The sequence below is a fragment of the Eumetopias jubatus genome, unplaced genomic scaffold, assembly GCF_037043125.1.
Source record: "Eumetopias jubatus isolate StellerSeaLion01/CBP00866 unplaced genomic scaffold, mEumJub1_p1.0 scaffold_14, whole genome shotgun sequence".
Taxonomy (NCBI): Eukaryota; Metazoa; Chordata; class Mammalia; order Carnivora; family Otariidae; genus Eumetopias; species Eumetopias jubatus.
The window spans coordinates 95,606,872-95,626,526 of record NW_028274820.1 but is presented as its reverse complement, the minus strand read 5'-3'; the positions used below and the strand labels follow the sequence as shown (position 1 = coordinate 95,626,526).

Here is a 19,655-nt window from a genome sequence, read left to right as displayed (position 1 = left end):
TAATCTCATGCCAGTAGGAGATTAATAACCATCTCAAAGTTGTTCGGAAGTTAAAATGAGTTAATAAACGTAAAGTGCTTAGAATTGTGTCTGGTACGTGACAAGCGCCGATTAAGTGTTAGTGATTACTATCATTACTAAGTTCTCAATAAAACTGAATGACACTGAACACACCACCCCCCCAGGCCAACTTATAACCACTTAGTTTTACTTCTTCTAAGCAATTGTTTTTGGCTACAGACCTTGAAAGGTGAGCTTCCACCCAGCTTATGAAAGTTGATGTATAATAAGATTGTTTCTATATTCAGTGGGGGGGGGGGAACTCCAATATTAATAAAAGCCTAGGGACACATGACCCAGGAACATCACTATAATATCATATTTGCTTTGCAAGTTTCATATTGAGGGATTCATAGTGTTCACGGGATTTTAAAATCTCCAAGGAAGTATCAGGAATTCTGGCTGGAAAGCTAGACGCCCCACAGAAATCAACAGTAGGGAGCTATGGGGCAACGGCCAAGGTGGGTGGCAGAAGCAGCACCAGAGAATGGAGCCAAAGGACTCAGCCAAACGCCAGGAGCCAGAATGGAACAAGAGCGGGGCTATTGTTAACTGCTGAGGCAAGAGTTTTAGCTGAGATGCTGGGCCAAGGCCCACACACCAAAATCACAGGGAGAGAAACCAGAGCCAGGATAAGCAAGGACAAGATTCCCCAATGTAGGAACAATCTGAGCTTAGATCAGATGCATAATGGCGCAGACCACCCTAGCTGTAACTGCTTAGCCCTGCCTCTTTTGTGGTTTCACTACGTCTTCAAACTAGACCTTCCAAGCTGTCTTGTTACACACGTAAGGTGGAATAAATAAGACCGAGATGTTATTAGACCATTTGGCAGATCTTCGCCTCCCTTCCCCACTAGCGGTCCCTCGAATCATTCACTGCTTGGTTACCAGAAATAATTCATTTTAACTCTCAAAGTACTGAACATACAGTATATCAAATTTACTCATAATTACTAGCACTTATTGAACCGCTAGGTCTATCAGGCACTATGCTAAGAGCTTTACGGTTCCCCACTTGATCCTTCAATGACCCAGTGAGGTACTGTTACCATCCCTCTGTACAGGCGGGCCTAAGGCTCAGGGAGCCCAAGATCACACTGCTAGGAACTATCAGTCTTGCCTGACTCCAGAGACAACTTTAAGACTACACTATCTCCTTTCTCCTGAGCTTTTTATTAGATTCTTTGCTACTAAAAGGGTGAGGATGACTGCAGGTAACTGTTGGCACGATGAACTGAAGGACCTGGAACATAATCTCCCCCAGGGAGCCCAGAAAGCTCGAGAAGAGCAGTTGAAGAGGAATGAGCAATACTTAGATTCTCTTTACTTTCAGCAAACAGGGTCATTTCCTCCTCTTCAGTTGCTCTTACAAGTCCTGAGAGCAGTCCCTTCTGCTCCTGTCGACGCCTGCAACCAGCTGTGGGGAAGTTGGGCGGAGGGAAAAGTATCACAGGTATTTTTCCCTGAAACTGAAGGGAAGGGAGAAAAAAGGGAAAGGAATGGGAAGGGAGAAGAAAACTTACAAACATAGTAACAATGGAAAAGAGCCTGCAAATAAAATACCTGGGTCAAAAGATAAATTCAAGGCAGCAACCAAAAATGGGGCAGATAAAAATAAGTATGTGCAACTTTTTCCAATTCTGTTGCAGAAAAAGAAAAACTTTTTCTTAGGGGAACCATGACCCTTATTAAAATCTGAAGAAATCAACGTTAAAATACAGGCAATTGTTATTGTCATGTGAATCCTCTACCAGGAGATACTGTTTTCCTTTCAAAGGGAAGAAAAAACTCAAATGCACATAATAAAATAATTTGTTTTTTAAAATGAGTAACATAAGAAACTATGTTCACCGGTCTTAGAAATCAAAATCAAGTAACTTAAAATTCTCTAAGTATAAGATATTAACAATTATTATATGCTTATCATCTAGATACTACTGAGCAATATAAAGGAATGACCTACAGATAAATCCAACAGCATGAACGAATCTCAAAGCCATTAGGCTGAGAGGAAGAAGCCTTACAAAAAGGAATGCATATGGGGTGCCTGGGTGGCTCAGTCAGTTATGGGTCAGCCTTTGGCTCAGGTCATGATCTCAGGGTCCTGGGATCAAGCCCCGTGTCGGGCTCTCTGCCCAGTGGAGAGCCCGCTTTTCCTTCTCCCTCTGCCTCTCCCCCCACTCATGTGTGCACGCTCTATCTCAATAAGATCTTATTTAAAAAAAATAGAATACATATTATTCCATGTATATAAAGTTCTAGAACTAAGAAAAATGAATCTATGGTGGGGGGAAAAAAAATCAGCACAATGGCTACCTCAGGAGGCAGGGGACAGAGACTGACCATGAAGGGACATGAAGAAAACACCCGGAGTGCTGGCAGCATTCTGTATCTTGCTAGGAATCTCGGTGACACAGGTATACACACCTGACAAAACTCAGCCAACGTATGCTTAAGATCTGTATATTTCATTGTACGTTAACTTTATAACAAAGGGAAAAAAACACTAGAAGCAAATCCTGAACTCTAATTACTGATATGCATCTTCAAGTATTTAGGTGGAAGTACACAAACACCTACAAATTACTTTGAAATGCATCAAAAAGTAAGACAGGGAAGGATGGAGAGATGGACAGAACACGTAAGCAAATACAGTAAAATCTAGAATCCAAGTAATAGATAGGCAGGTGCTTACTGTAAAATTCTTTCAATTTTGCTGTAAGTTTCAATATTTTCAGAGAATTTAGGAAAAATATACACATCTATTTATTACAAACAGGTAAGGAAGCTAAAAAGGGAAAGGCAGGGTGAAAGGGAGAGAACAGTAAGCAAAAAGGGAGTCTGACAAAGCTATGAACAAAGACATCCACAGAACACAGAGCAACAATCAACGACACTCAGGAAGTTTTGAAATGAGCATCTTGGTCCCTGGGCAGCATGTTCAGTTCTCACCACTAATGTATAATAAATGCTAATAAATGTGTTCTAAGGGCTTTATTCTTTTGGAGCAGTTAAAACTGCAACAGGAACATAAGCACAGAGTTCTGATGAAGTTATATGAAAGGCAGTGGAAAGGTGGTGTGTGGGACACCTGGGTGGCTCGGTTTGTAAGCGTCTGCCTTCGGCTCAGGTCATGATCCCAGGATCCTGGGATCAGGCCCGGGGAGCCCGCTTCTCCCTCCTCCCCCTTCCCCCCTGCTCATGCTCTCTTGCACTCTAATAAATAAATAAAACCTTAAAAAAAAAAAAAAACAACATAGTGTGTGTCATTAATACAGTGGAACTTACACACTAAAGTGAGCACTGCTCTCCAAAGTTTGTCACTAGCAAAGAAGAGACATGGGATTTCGAGTATGATTTACCTGGGTCCAAATCCCACAAGTTACTAATTTCTCTGAGCCTCAATTTCCTAATCTAGATATGGAAATCTTACTACCTCTCTCACAGGGGGATTCTGAGGATTCACAGAGACCACACACATGGAAATAACTAATCCAGCCCCCGGGGTAAAGAGTAATTATTCAACACGCTGTTGAATAACTATTGTTTTTCTTTCCTCTTCATCTAATGCCACCCCTATGACACATTTTTTGAGTTACTGGCCAGGTGAAGAAGAGTAAAAGTGTTTGTGTGGAGGGTGGGAAGAACACATGCAAAGGTAAAGAGAAAGATAACAGGGGGCGCCTGGGTGGCTCAGTCGTTAAGCATCTGCCTTCAGCTCAGGTCATGATCCCAGGGTCCTGGGATCGAGCCCCGCATCGGGCTCCCTGCTCTGCGGGAGACCTGCTTCTCCCTCTCCCACTCCCCCTGCTTGTGTTCCCTCTCTCGCTGTATCTCTCTCTGTCAAATAAATAAATAAAATCTTTAAAAAAAAAAAAAAAAGGGATAACAGAACAGGCCGCCTTTTAGCGACCTCTGGAATACAGAGGCAATGGGCAATGGAGGTGGGACGGGAAGGGACCAGGAAGAGACTAGAGAGAAAGACCAGGGCAGAATCACAAAGGGCCTTCTGTGCCAGACTGAAGAATTGGGTCTTTGTCCTCTAGGCAGCGCAGAGCCATTTACAGGTCATCTGCAGAAGGACGACATGATCTGAGTTCTGTTCTGGCAAGAATTTTCTGATGGCTGATCGTGCGATGTAACTCCAGGACCGCTATTTGCAGACAACGTCAAGAGAAGCAAGATAAGGACTAGAACAATATTATGACTCCAAAATCTATATCCCATACTTGAAAACAGTAGTGGGGTTATGATCACCTCAGAAGTGTGTGGAATGAGCATATCGGAACCTAGGAGAGTCCAACATCAAAGGGATGAGCAGAGCAAGAAGATACCCTCCAGGTAACTAAAAAAGATGTAGTCAAAGAGAATCAAATGTGACAGAAATGGTTTGAAAAGTATCCACTGAACTTGACAACCAAGAAGCTATTAATGACCTTGTCAAGAACAGGTTCAATCAAATGATGAACTAGAAATCAAATTTTACTAAACTTATTCTTAAGTGAAGGTAGAGATTGCAGAGGTGAGGTATGCTTTCAAGAACGGCAAAAATGGAAGGAGAGAGCCAGGGCAGTAAATAAATGAAAATACAAAGTTGCGAGAGGACATGTTCAAGCCACAAGGAGTTTGACAAGTAGGAGGGAAAAGTAGGAAGGGGGAGATTAAAGATGAAGTGAGGGAGGGGATAACCAACGAGGAGGAACGTGATTTAGATCAGCACTGGAGGGTGGGCCTTGGGCAGGAGGATGGTGACCTCAGCCAAGGAGACAGAAGGAAGAATATAAATGTGTATGCAGCGGGGCAGGGAAGAAAGAACGTTTGAGATCTGGAGGAAAGGTAGTTGGCTGGGTAAGGAGAGATGGGGAGAGAGTCCCAGGAGTGTTCCATGTGTGAAGGCCCTCCAAGGCCCCCTGAAACAGAACTTCATGGAAAGTGAACTTCTTCCAAAGTGATGTGAACATTCCACAGGCTGAAGTGTAGAGGTGGGGAGGCTGCAGATGGACGCACATGGGGCCAAGTCACACAGAGTTGAGTCTAAAAGGAACAGCAGTCTGCACTTCTTAAAAGAGCCCTGTGGCAGGGGTGGGGAAAGCAGATAAGCAACAGGCAAGAGCGGATGCGAGGAGAGAACAGTTAGGATACACTTAGTAAGAACCCAGGCCAGGGATGACGGTACGGTGGTGCTGAAGGGGAGCAGGCAGAAAAAATCAAACACATTCGGAGATTTAGGAGGGGCAAAATTCGCTTAGAACGCACGGCCTGAATGTGGGAAAGGAGGATCAAGGACCAACAGGGGATGATGTTCACGTTTCTAGTTTGGGAAGCTAGAAAATGGTGAGTGGTACCAATCACGGAGAAGAGCAGGTGTGGCAAGAAAGAGGTGATTCTCAGTTGCTGAGCGTGAGGCACTGGTGAAGCGCGCAAGGGGACAAGCAGGTGAACGCATATATAGGTCTGGAGCTCCAAAGAGGTCTTCATGGAAATGAATCCAGGATTTGCCTACAACAGCTGGAAACCGCAGGCACTGTGAGTAGTGGAGATGACACAGGGAGAGGACAGAATGTGAGAAGACAGCCTGTGGCAGAGTCCTAGACAACCACCTCCCTCGGGCATGAGTGGAGGGGAGGAGCACGCGATGAGAGCAACGAACACCCAGACATCGAGGAGGAAGAACAGGAGCCAGTGAAAAAAAAGTACTTCAAGGACAGTCAACGGTGTCTAAAGCCGAGCTGTCAAAAAGAATGAGAAATAAAACTGGTGAGAATAATTCTACCAAAGACAGGATAGGACAGAGAATGAGTAGGAGGTTGGGAAAGAGACAAAACCTATTCAAACGGCTTAACTGTGAAGAGGAGGCGGAATGAGAGATTGAAAAGGCAGGGAGGACATGTGAAAAGTGCAGCTGAGAAGTGTCTGATGTGTTGGATTGAGAAATTAGGATAGGAAAAAAGTGAAGAAAGCAGGGAAGAGTGATAGATTTGGAAGGAACTGGAGGGCCCGAGGGATAAGAGTCTTGGTAATACTGAAAAAGAGGCCTAAGGTCAGAAAACGAATAATGGCAGACTGAAATGAGAGACTGGGACACCGGAGCTCCAGATTTCAGAAGTGGAATAGGGGCAAGTGATGATAAGGTTCTCAGCCACCAAGGGCAGAAGGAGCTGCAGGAGTGTGGAGTAGCAGTGAAAGTCCCGGGAGTAGATGAAATCAGGGAAAGTGAAGGACAGGCTCTTACGTGAGTCATCCACATCTAGACTCAGGGCACTCAGGAAGACCACAAGACTCAGATGGAAAGGGACACTGGTAAACCAGGCACTGAATCCTAAAGTAGAGGAGATCCCAGAAAGCTAGGAGGTTTACAGTTACATGATATAGCCAGATAGGAGCCTCAAAGGAAAAGAGATGTTTAGAAGAAGATGGAAGATTAATGGTTTGGAATAGGTACTGAGGAGTTAAGAGAAGGCCAGCCCCACCTTACAACCCATTTGAAGGGCCAAGGCAGCTCCTATTCAAGAGAGCCGCAGGTTAAGATTATCTCAGGGAAGAAACTAGATTAATATGAAAGAAGAACATGAAGACTGTCATGCAGAAAGGTTGGGGATATACAGATAAAAGAGAGAAGATATTAAAAGAAACTATCTGAACATAACCAAAGGCCACATATGTAAAGCCCAGAGCTGACACCATACTCAACAGTTAGAAACAAAGCTTTTTCTCAAAGATCAAGAACAAGGCAATATCTTGCCACTTCTATTCAACATGGTTTTGGAAGTCCTAGCCAGAGCAATTAGGCAAGAGAAAGAAATCAAAGGCATCTAAATTGGAAAGGAATAGAAATTATCTCTGTTTGCGGATGACATCTAAAGATTCCACACAGCAACAAACTGTTAGAACAAATTTAGCAAAGTTGCAGAATACAAAATCAGCACATAAAAATCCATTGTTTTTATACATTAACAATGAACAATCCACAAAGGAAATTAAGAAAATAATCCCATTTACAATAGCACCACAAAATAAAGTATTTTGGAATAAACTTAACCCAAGAAGGTGAAGGATTTATATACTAAAAACCGCAAAACACTGCTAAATTTAGAGACACCAATAAACGCACGTTCGTGGAATGGAAGACTTAATATCACAAAAATGTCCATACTACCCCAAATGAGCTACAGATTTAATGCAATCCCTGTCAAAAATCTCAGTGGCATTTTTTGCAGAAACAGGGAAAAAAAAAAAAACAACCCTAAATTCATATGGAACACAAGGGACCCCAATTAGCCAAAATAATCTTGAAAAAGAACCAAGTTGGAAGCCTCATACTTCCTAATTTCAAAACATATTACAAAGCTTCAAAGCTGGTGGTATTGGCATGAACGTACAGACCAACAGAATAGAGAACGAGTGATTTAGTAAATACCTGACATTTATGATCAACTGATTTTAGACAAGGACACCAAGACCACACAATGGGGAAAGGGCCAAAATGGATTAGAGACCTAAATATAAGACCTAAAACTATAAAACTCCTAGAAGAAAACACAGGGGGAAAGCTTCATAACATTGGATTTGGCAGTGATTTCTCAGGAACAAAAATAAAAATAGACAAATGGGATTACATCAAACTTAAAAGCTTCTGGGCATCAAAGGACATCATCAACAGAGTGAAAAGGCAACCTATGGAACGGGAGAAAATATCTGCAAATCATGCAAACCATCTCATAATAGGTTAAAGAAGTCCTACAATTTAACAAAAACAACAACAAAAAAACAAGGAACGTGGTTTTTAAAAACGGGCAAAGAATTTGAACAGACATTTCTCCAAAGATAAACAAATGGTGTCTAAACATTTGAAAAGATGTGCAACATCACTAATCATTAGGGAAATGCAAATCAAAACCAGAAGATGCTGTATCATACCCATTACAATGGCCACCATCAAACAAAACAAAAACAAAAACAAAATAACAAGTGGTGGTGAGGATGTGGAGAAACTGGAAGCCTCCTGCAGTTGGAGGGACTGTAAAATGGTGCAGCCACTACGGAAAACAGTGTAGTGCTTCCTCAAAAACTTAGAACTACCCTGTGACCCAGCAATCCCACTTCTGGGTATATACCCAAAAGAACTGAAAACAAGATCTAGAAGACATATCTGCACACCCATATTCACTGTAGTAGCATTACTCAAAACAGCCAAGAGATGGAAGTAACCCAAACGTTCATCAACAATGAACGGATGGAGAAAATGTGGTTATATACACACATATAACAAAATATTATTCAGCCTTTAAAAAGAAGGAAAGCCTGCCATGTGCTACAATGTTAATGAACCTTAAGAACATCATGCTAAGAAAAATACGCCAGTCACAGAAGACAAATACTGTATGATGCCACTTATCCGAGGTACCTGAAGTAGTAAAACTAAAAGAAACAGAAAGTGGAATGGTGGTTGCCAGGGGCTGGGGGCGGGGAGAGGAAATGGGGAGTTGTGTTTAAAAGGTATAGAGTTTCAGTTTTGTAAGATGAAAAAATTCTAGAGCTCTGTTGCACAACAATGTGGGAATATACTTAACACTCCTGACTGTACACTTAAAAATGGCTAAGGTGACAAATTATGTTATGTGTTTTCTACTACAATTTTAAAACAAAAAGACCACATAGTACTACAGAACACAGGAGAAAAATTTGAGAAAAGGAAGAGCAACAGGAAAATAAGGGTTTCCATTCTGAATGTACCCTTGAATGTCAAGGGTGGAGACAGAGCAAGAGGAGGCCTCCAGGCTCTGACAGCATTTCTGTTCAAGCTGTTTCAGATCTAATTAATTATTAGGGTATCTACAAGACATCCTGAAGAGGGTACACGGTTATTTCCGCAAATTTTCACCTAGTAGCAGAAATGGGCAGTGATCCCCAGGGTGTGGGAGGTTCTTCCTGCTTGCATTAGCTGTGGCCTGGACTGGGGGCTCCTGCAAAGGGAATCCTAGTTCCCACGTGGCAGGACGTGTAAGGGCTCAAGGGTGGTTAGAAAAGGGAGAAAAGGCACACATTATATGTTTCATATTCCATTTGTCAAAACATTCTCTCCACCTATTTTTTATATATATGATACAAATTTTAAGCTTCTCAGGTCTGTTCTTTACACGCTAATAGAATTCAAGCACTGAGCCTTGAGAATACTTAGGGGGGGAAAGGGGGACATGTTCCCTTTAATCTACAGCTGCCAAAAAACTCGACACCATGTTGCATCCTAAGATTATCTCTGACAGGGGCAAAGATGAACTGAGACAGTTCATCAAAAGTATCAGTACGAGAATCTCCTTTCCACTGTGGAGACTTCCTTTACAAAAGCTGTTTTCTGTTTAACAAACCAGTCATTTAAGACACCTGGATGGAGGCAGGGTGTTGTTAAATACTCAAGATGTAACCCTTAATCCCCAAAAGAAGGCAATTTAATTGGCTTTTAGTTATTTATATAATTTTTACACAAAAATCTTATTACCATGTTAAACCAGAAGGGAGCTCTAGCACTTTCTTCTCCCTTCATGCCTGGAGGCAGCTAATAAAACCATGGCTATTGAATTCCTTATTCAAACAAAAGGTGTGAAAGTCTTTGTCTCATTTAAATTAATCCGGGCTAATGGGATAAATGTGGAAAAGTCACAGGGGTTGGAACAAGCAATTTCAGTCAGGGTCCAACAGCAGCAGTGATAACAGAAGAGACTGTAGTAAGAAACTGAAGGAATAAAATCGCAAGGAGACATAGGAGGTCAATCCCAGTCTACTAAGAACGTGGGAGTGGACTTCCCTCTCAATTTCCTCAGCTTCTCACTACTATAGTCTATTATGTCTACTGTCAGCCAGTGTTAATAGCACTGCTAGCTACAGTTTTCCAGAACTGGTTACAACAAGAAGCCTTTGTCTTTGTAGTTTGCACATTTTATTTTTACACCACAATGTTTTACAGAGGTGAGCATAGCTGAGCAAGATCTTGACCTTAGGCCCTTTTTTTAGATGGTTTTGTTGTTGGAGGTAAAGGCGGAGTGGGGGCTGTTAGATATTTACCAGTGTTTTCCATACAGCCAATGGCCTCCCCATGTCAGCAGGCAGATCCCAGCCGTTGTTTTCTTCCAATGATTTCTAAGCGTTTTAAAGAACACGGTCATCTTCTCCTCAGGATTTGCTAGGTTAATAGAGGCAGAAAAAGAAAAAGGTAAGTACCCCAGCTCACTGTGTAGAGGCCCCCTGACTGCCTTCCATCCACCCGTCATGTTTTCCTTCCCTCGTTCCTGTTCCTTCTTGCCCCTTCTCTGACCTCTTCCCAACTGCTCCCTTCCAGGCTCATCAACTTCATCTTCTCACCGCCCACCTGCCCTTCTTCTTTCTTTCTTCACTTCCTTCTACCTAAACTCACTTCTTCCGTCTCCGCTCACCTGAACCTCACTGTATTAGAAGTGGAGAAGTGCAGAGAAGGGAATTCCAGGCTTCCTGCTTTTTCTTTCTCCCTACATTCACTATACCACTGTTTAAGAGTATTTGTCTATTATATATAAAGGACTCAACAATAAATACATACTATAAAGCGCTTATTCAAAACAGAGGAAAACACTAGCCCCTCAATAGGAAAATAAGCAGAGAATGTGCACAGAAAATTCAAAGGGCAAATGCAAATGGCTGTGTGAAAGAGTTCAACTTCCTAGGTAATCGAAAACATGCAAATTACAAAGAATTAGCACTATTCACCTCTAACACTAGTAAATTTTTACATGGTCATATTCACTAATGACAAAATGAAAGGAGACAGACACACTCATGCACTCCTGTAAGCACAGTAAATTCACACAACTTTACTGAAAAACCAAGTGACAATATGGATCCCTATTCTGTTTGTTTTCTTCACAGCACTTATCATTTGGTGATCCTTATCTGCTAATTTGTTTATGAGCTTATCCCACTGGAATGTCAACTCCACAAGAGTAAGGACTTTGTTCTGGTCACTGCTGTATCCCCAGTGCCTAAAATAAGATCTGGCACATAATAGCCATTCAACAGCTACCTGCTGAATGTCATAGGGTTCAGGACATACTACCCCAAAATATGGCAACTTAGCATATTGAGTATTTTAAGCTAAAGGAGGTTGAGACAATGGCAGAAGCAGGAAGGTCCCTCTGACCTCCCCAACTGACCCTTCTTCCCTGAAACAGGTCATAAAACCCTCATCTACGAAGTGCCCTCCCTAAACCCAGAAGAAAGGAGCATCATCTCTGAAGACAAAGGGATGCCAAGAAGAATCCTAATAAACAGGCCTTGCTAAGTTTCCCGTTTACTTTGATTTCCTCATACTCAACCTAGCATATTCCTTCACGACTGTCCACCCTTCATCAAACCTAATTTTTTATTCACTTGAGGAGAAACCAAGAAAGGTTTGTACTTAGGCAACTAATTGAATAAGGCTTTCGATCGTTAGATTTGGAGTGTAGGTTTGTGGAGAAAGGTAGCATGTGCAGTTGAGATAGTGAGTTTGAGATGCCTGGGGGATATCCAAGGGGACATTCAAATGATCAGTGGGTGTCTGGATCTAGCAGTTTGAAGCTAGGAGAAATTGGGTAGAAGATACAGATTTAGGACTCGTCAGTGTGAAGGAGGTCAAGTTTGAGTGCGCATAAAAATCACCCAAGGCAAGGGCAGAAGGGGGGAAAAACGCCAGTACTGTTAGAGAACAATCTGAGAGTCAATACAAGTCTGTTTACAGGCCATCCATGATCCAGTGAACTCCCTTTTTGTCACAAAACAGGGATTCGTGCATAAAAACGTGGAAACACACAGGCGATCTAGTGTGAAATGAGCAGTGGTGCAAGGAGCCTGAGGCCTAGATTCCAGAGTCGCTTTATCACGTCCTGACAGTGAGAACCTGGGTAAGTCACTTGGCCTCTACCTCTCTTTCCCTGTCAAATGAGAACACACCACCTGCTCTGATTAACTCGGCTGGCTGTAAAAACCACATCTGATGAGGTTGTGAATGCACATTACTCATTAGTAAGATGAGGATACAACACCTGCTCTGATTAAGTCATTTGGCTAAAAAGATCACATCTGAAAGAACTGTGAATGCACTTTGTAAATTTTTCTGGACTTAAGTTGTCATGACAATGGGCAATATATGAGCCAACAATGCACATTCCTTCTAACTACCCAACAGAATTCGTATTCGTCAATCTCAGTTAAGGTCTAAATTTTATATGTTCAAATTAACATCTCTCCTCTGTAAAGCAGGTTGGCCGGCTGGTTGGTTGGTACTGTGTTTTATTTGGTGGTTGTTTTTTTTGTTTTTTTATATACATACTTTTTTTTTTAAAGATTTTATTTATTTATTTGAGAGAGAGAATGAGAGATAGAGAGCACGAGAGGGAAGAGGGTCAGAGGGAGAAGCAGACTCCCTGCCGAGCAGGGAGCCCGATGTGGGGCTCGATCCCGGGACTCCAGGATCATGACCTGAGCCGAAGGCAGTCGCTTAACCAACTGAGCCACCCAGGCGCCCTTATATACATACTTTTAAGATTTTATTTATTTATTCAATTGACAGAGAGAGAGAGAGAGAGAGAGACAGCGAGAGAGGGAACACAAGCAGGGGGCCCGGGGGAGGGAGAAGCAGGCTTCCCGCCGAGCAGGGGGCCCGGGTTTTGTTTTTTTTAAAGAACTCCCAAATTCTAATTGTACTGGGCCCTCCTCACCTGTAAGGTGGGGATTTTCTCACTAGACTGTGAACCCCTCACGGGTAGGCGCTGTCTATGCATCTCTAGCAAACACAACGTAGTAAAGCACCTAGAATGAATGAACCCATCAATCCACCAATCGATCAAAAACGATTCTCCCCGTTCTGCAAACGAGCCGAAGCCCAAAGGGGAAAAGTGAGTAAGGGTCACGCAAGGCAGCAACAGCTCTGGTCCCAGAACCCAGGCCAGCTGGCTCGCAGAGTGACAGCCGGGACCCCGCCATCCCGCGGGGCCCCGGCTCCCACCCTCCGGACGCCCGGCCCCCGCAGCCCCCGAGGGTCTCCCCGCCCCCCGGCCCGGGGGGTTCCGCGGCTCCATCCCGCGCCCCGGAACCCCCCGCCCAGCCCCATCCCAAGGCCCCGCGCTCCTCTCCCCGCCGCGGCCCCGCGCCACTCACCCAGGCCGCTCCCGCTCACCGCCCTGCCTTCCTGTGTGCTCCCTCAAGCTTCCCCCGCGCTTTTAAGGGAAACCGCGCCGCCGCCCTCGGGTTCCGCTGCGCCTTCCGACGCGCGGGGGCCGCCGCCTGGGGGCCGCCGCCTGGGGGCCGCCTGCGTTTCTCCTTCGCTCCTTGATTCAATCGTGCGTCCCTTCGCCCATCCGCTTGTCGCTAAACAGTATTTGAGGGGAAGCCTACCAAGGCAAACACTGTTTTAGGACCTGGCACTAAATCGGAAAAATAAATGAACCGGCAAATTCAGATCATAAGTACGAAAGAAAGAAAGAAACGACGAACCGCATGATATAAAGGGAGCGAGCGGGAGAGAACTAGTCTACATCGGGCAGTCCAAGTTAGCCTTTCCGTGTAAGGGGCACCTGATGTGAAGGAGAGGCTGCAGGTCCGGCAAAGACCCCGGGCAAGCGAGCGCCTGGCGGAGGGAACAGCCAGTGCGAAAGCTCTGAAGCCTGAGGCCGTTTGGCAGGTGGGGGGCAGGGTGGGCGAGACTAAGGAGTCGACTGGGCGGTGAAGCTGGGGAGGTGGGCAGACGGGCCGTGGTCCGGAAGGAGTTTGCACGTCGTACCGACTGGGATGGGAAGGCATTGAGGGGATTCAGCCAGGGGTATGATGTGATCTGGTTCTGTGGTCGCGGTGCAGTGAGTAAATTCTAGAGAGCAAGAGAGCTACAGAGAAGCCAGGGCCCATGCTGACCACCAGGCAGCAGTTTTTTTTTTTTTTAATTATTTATTTATTTGAGAGAGAGAGAGAGAGACAGACAGCATGAGAGGGGAGAAGCAGACTCCCCGCTGAGCCGGGAGCCCGATGCGGGATTCGATTCCAGGACTCCGGGATCATGACCCGAGCCGAAGGCAGTCGCCCAACCAACTGAGCCACCCAGGCACCCCCACCAGGCAGCAGTTCTAATTCCGTCCTCCAACCCCCAGGACCTTTCCCCTCCCCCACCCCCACATTAGTGTGGGGACTAAACCAGTCAATCCAGGTTTCTTACCTTCTTCCTTTCGTCATTCCATCAACCAGCTTTGCGGAATGTGGAGTATGTGCTCGGCACTGGGGCTTGCTCGTGTACCGCACCTCTCATGGTTCCTGCCTCCATAGAGCTTGCATTCTAAATTCCCCGTTTGATACATATAGACTGTCTTCCGCTACATGTACGTTTTAGGAAACATGAGGACATCCAGAAAGGGGGTGCAGTAAAGTATACTCTGCCAGCTTCTAATCCTTACTGGGCCACGCTAGATCATGTGAACTTGCTGGCCCTCTCTCCCGAGGCTGTCTGTAAATTGGGGGAGTGAGAAGATCATCATAAAACACATCTTCTAGCTATAAAATGTTGTAACATTGAAGGTATGGGAGACAGTTATTTTCACTTCTCTTTTCCCAACTATTTAGAACATTTGCGTTTGAAAATGAATTGCTGAACTGCGTCCCTGTAAGGCTAGAAAAATCTGGGACTACAGGCCTGATGGTCCAATGCGCAGACTAAGCTTTAGGGCTTCCGCAAAACAGTGGTTTCCAAAAATGAGAAAAGTTCTGCTTGGATAAACGTACCATGATTTTCCAGTCAGAAAATCTAGAAAGAAGTTTTTTTCTTAAAACTTAGGAGAGGAAAACTTGATTCTGAGTTGGAGCCATGGGCTGTTGGAAAGATCAGGCATCACAAGGCAGATGCCCAGAAAGCCTATGAAGAAGGGCGGCAGGTCTCTACCACCTGGGAGAAAACCATACCCCTGGAGAGAGGCAGCCCCTCCATGGAGGGCAAACACAGACATGCACAGCATCACAGGCCTCACTTAGGACCATCCCTAATTGAAAAGTGCTCCTGGGGGCGTTGGGGAATATTTGTAAGTTTACGTTCTTTCTTTAATACGAAGTCTTCGATTCACTGTGGCCAGTACGGTGGTGAAAGGGGATGGTGATGTCAGCCTGTTGTGTTCCCAGCAGAGAAATCTGGAAACAGCTCCCAGGTTTCTGCATGGATTATGAAACTAGAAAAGATGAGACATCTCCACGGAATAAAAACCTCAGAATTACATACGCAAAAGAGGAGTGGAGGAGGGGGCGGGGCATGGCAGGTCTCTGAAAGAGACCTTGTGTTCTCTCTTTAAATTTCATGCTTGTATAGATAGAAAGAGGGGGGCCTATGACTCACATGTCACCTACAAACGGGAAATATCTGCATCAAAATAGGACTAAGTCATAAATTAGTCATAAATTCATCTTCCAGGAGTTAACTGCACCCATTACAGGACACGTATTTACTGACATTTTAATGCATTGTCGTAGTATCCCGTTTAGTTTTGAAGTTATATAACTCATGCTATTAATATTTTCCCTGTAGTAAGGCTACCGTTGGCCCTTTGGTTAAGCTAACGATTGTCCCCTCGAATCGTTTCCAGAGGGACACTGCCCCCTCACTCCCATCCTATGAGGGATTATAGTGAAAGCCACATCTTAAGCATGTAGCTTGTAAATGTGTAAGGACAGGACACACATGATGCTCAAACATGGAAACTTCTCAAACGCTCTTTTCAGGCATTATTTACCAGCATCGAGTGTTGTACATGGAGATGTACCACCTGTTGTCCCAGCTGCTGGGAGTGGTCCCCTCCAGGGACAGACTCCAATGCAATGAGTCATCTTCACCAATGTCACACCCTTCTGGAGGTGGCCCCCATCCAGGGACTGATCTAGGAGGGAGTTCAAAAGCTCGGTCATTTGGCCCAAAGCAAAACGTCTCTGGGAGCCCCATAGCTCTTCATGGGGTCAGCCGAGCCTGTCGGATACAACCTAGCTCCGCTTTTCCCTCTGCCCAGGCTTGTGTCCTTCTCTCCTTCACCAAAAGTGGTGGTGCTAAACACCAAACACTGTAGTAGAGAGAATAATAACCCCCTAAAGATGTCCTTAACCCCTGGAATCTATTAATACTTTGCAGGGGTGATTAAGTTAAGGCTCTTGAGATGAGAAGATTATCCTGGATTATCCAGGTGGGTCCAATGTAATCACAAACCTTTTAAGAAGGAGACCAGAAATCAGAGAGGCGGGCAGTAAATGTGAAAATGGTAAATAATTTATAGGTTATGGGTAATATTTGGGAAATCTGGGTGAAGAGTATACTGCCAGGAGGGGGTTTACGATACTCATAGTTTACGATACTCATAGTAATCCCTCCTCCAGTGCCAGGGATTGGATTAAAAATGGAACATGTAGCTCTGTTTAGATAAAGGGCCTTAAGGACAAGCCTGCTGAGAGATCTCAGGAAAGGTTTCATTCTCCTGAAAAGGGGGGAATTCAAGAAAGGCGATGAGCCTTACAAACATTATGGCCGTTATTCTTGGTGAAATAAGCCAGTCACAAAAGACCACATACTGTGTGATTCCGTTTCCACGAAACATCCAGAACTAGCAAATACGGAGAGATGGAGAGTGGAGTAGAGGTTGCCCAGGGCTGGGGTCGGGGATGGTTGGGGAGAAATGGAAGATGATTGCTAATGGATATGAGATTGGTTTTGGGGATGAAATGTGCTACAGTTGGTTGGGGTGACAGCTGCAGGACTCGAGGAAGACAGTAAGGGGACAATTGCATGGTACGGGAACTATATTGCAACACAGCTGCAATGAGAATCAAAGTGATGGTTTTCACTTTCTCCCTCAGGTAAGATCATACATGTACATAATACCCAAAATTGCTGAGGTGTTGAAGCTGAAGGGATTCCATCTTAGAAAGGCTCCGACTAGGGCACCTGGGTGGCTCAGTCATTAAGCATCTGCCTCCGGCTCAGGTCACGATCCCAGGGTCCTGGGATCGAGTCCCTCATCAGGCTCCCTGCTCTGTGGGGAGCCTGCTTCTCCCTCTCCCACTCCTCCTACTTGTGTTCCCTCTCTCTCTATCAAATAAATAGATAAAAATCTAAAAAAGAAAAGAAAGGCTCCATCTCTGCTGTTTTTCTGCTAAGCCCCATTTACTCACGTTCTGTATTTGCTTCTGAATAAGTCAAAGAAGCTATGTTTCCACTTCAAGGAGGAAACAAGAAAGGTAACCATTTCTAGTTCTGCCCTAGCCCTCCAAACACCTGATAACACCTAAGAAGAGTGAGATCCTGACCACGTTCCAGGACATTAGCTTCAGACCAACCTCTGCTGATGCTGGCATCAATACCCCTACCTTTGGTAATTTATAACACCTATTATTCACCCGTCACCTGCCCTTGATCAGACCCTACCCTGGATTCTTAAAGGAACATATACCCTAGACCCCTCTGCAATATAAACCCCTAATCCCAGGCGATGACGAGACTCATTCTCCTTTGCTTTCTGAGTTTCCCCGTGACGCTGTCTGCTATCCTTTACCAGTCACTCACACTATTCAATAAACTCAGTTTTCACTTTTTCCAGCTTACGTTTGATTTCTGTCCTGCATGAAGCCAAGAACCGTCTGGGCTGGTCCTACAGGACCTTCCTCCGGGAGCTCAGAGCCAGCCTGCCTGCATCACCGCCACAACCCGTGTTCAGCCATGAAGGGAACCAGTTTGGGCCAACGCCAACTTACAGAGGATGGGAGGGAAAAGACAAAGAACCTGGGTCCTCGATGACATCATTGAGCCACATGGTTGTACTGTGCCTGGAGCTTGCTCAAACTCTGGACATCCTATTACAGGAAATAACACGTTCCCTTCTTGTGTAAGCAAGTTAAGAGTCAGGGTTTTCTGTTTCTTGAAGCCAAGAGCACTGAACTGGTAAACTGCAAGCCACAGGCTATTGGTGGTTAGAAGACACAGTAAAGACAGTCTTTTTAAAAGATGTTAAGTTTTTATGAGGAGTACAGGTGAAAGTAAATGGCAGATACTACTGATAACAATAGTATGTCTGACCTTTTATTGAGCCTAAAATCATTCTCCAGTCATTCCCCTGGACCTGTGCCATGCTTGTTGTCGATAGATTTACTAACAAGAACAGAGTTAAAGGTTCAGAAAAACTGTTATGATGCTCATCCCTACGAATAGCCTTATACGTAGCATCTCAGATGAAATCTGCCTGTGGGAATAGGTGCTCCCCAGTCAGAACTTCTATCAGAGAAAATTATGTATGAATTCTTTTAACATTCATTTTTGGTTTGTTTACTTATTTTATGCATACAGACTCCTCTTCAGACTACTTTGTTTCCCCTAAGAAAAAGTACAAAATGGTGTTCTTGTGGTATTTATACTTAAAATTTCTTCCCTGTTGTGACCTTTACTATCCACTGCATTTACGACAACCAGATTGGAGACATGTAAATGAGGCCTTTTAAGAAACCAGCAGGTTCCTAGGAGAGAGAATATCTTCCACAATGTAACACAAGATTTTATAAGACCCTCTGTAATGCCCATTCTCGCCCGTGATCTATATGGGCCCTGCCTTCTTCTGAATGTGACTTCTCTTATTAACGTGTCTCCTTGTCATCCTTTGCCACCTACCCCTCCTCATGACATCTGGCCCTGGCTGGCACTTTCGAGCTGCCTGTTTAATTTAATATAGCAGTGAAAAGCAACAAAGGTGTGGTCCCCACTAATTGCATCAAACCAGGTGTCTGGTTTTGTTCTGCAAAACCCAGTCTCCCAGAGTAACTCAATGCTAAGTATTCTGGAACAAGAAGGGGGTAATTCTACCTATAATTCATCTTGAGTCAATTTATTTAAGACTTTACATTTTAGAGCAGTTCTAAGTTTAAATTGGGAGGAAGGTAGATTTTCCACCTATGCTTCTGCCCCTACACTTGCCCAACCTCCTACAATATCAACACTTCTCACCAGAGTGGTACATTTGTTACAATTGCTGAACTTATGCTGATATATCATAATCACCCGAAGTCACAGTTTACCCTACAGTTCACTCTTGGTGCTGTACATCTTATGAGTTTAAAGAAAGTATAATGACATATTTCCATCATTTTAATATTGTACAGAGTAATTCCACTGCCCTAAAAATCCTCCGTGTTCTGCCCCTTTCTCTCTCCCCACTCCCACCCTGGCAACCACTGATTGTTTTGTATTCATAGTTTCACCTTTTCCAGAATGTCATCTAATTGGAGTCATACATTATGTAGGCTTTTCAAATAGGCTTCTTTCACCTTGGAATATGCATTTAAAGTTTCTCCATGTCTTTTCATGGCTTGATAGCTCATTTCTTTTCAGCACCAAATAATACTCCATTGTCTGGGTGTATCAGAGTTTATTTATCTGTTCACCTACTAAAGGACATCTTGTTTGCTTCCAAGTTTTGTGCAATTATGAGTAAATCTGCTATAAACATGTGTGTGCAGGTTTTTGTGTGGACATAAGTCTTCAACTTCTTTGAGTCAATACCAAGAAGCATGATTGCTGGCTCATACCGC

The 19,655-nt window shown here is 44.2% G+C and overlaps 1 protein-coding gene across 4 annotated transcripts in view; it reads right to left on the bottom strand.

Annotated features, from left to right (window-relative positions):
• The window catches only part of AGK (acylglycerol kinase), a 75,785-nt gene extending 62,509 nt beyond the window's left edge, over positions 1 to 13,276 (bottom strand). Inside the window, exons 1-3 of one of the 4 annotated variants that reach the window (XM_028106237.2) lie at positions 13,227 to 13,251; positions 12,788 to 12,878; positions 10,122 to 10,239 (exon numbers count right to left, since the gene is read on the bottom strand). In XM_028106237.2, coding sequence (XP_027962038.1) covers positions 10,122 to 10,222 — 101 coding nt within the window. In that variant the 5' untranslated portion in view covers positions 10,223 to 10,239; positions 12,788 to 12,878; positions 13,227 to 13,251. Of the gene's footprint in view, positions 1 to 10,121; positions 10,240 to 10,489; positions 10,579 to 12,787; positions 13,055 to 13,226 lie in introns of those variants that run through there. The other 3 variants (XM_028106238.2, XM_088018620.1, XM_028106239.2) reach the window with 3 other exon arrangements.
• Positions 13,277 to 19,655: the final 6,379 nt, after the last annotated feature.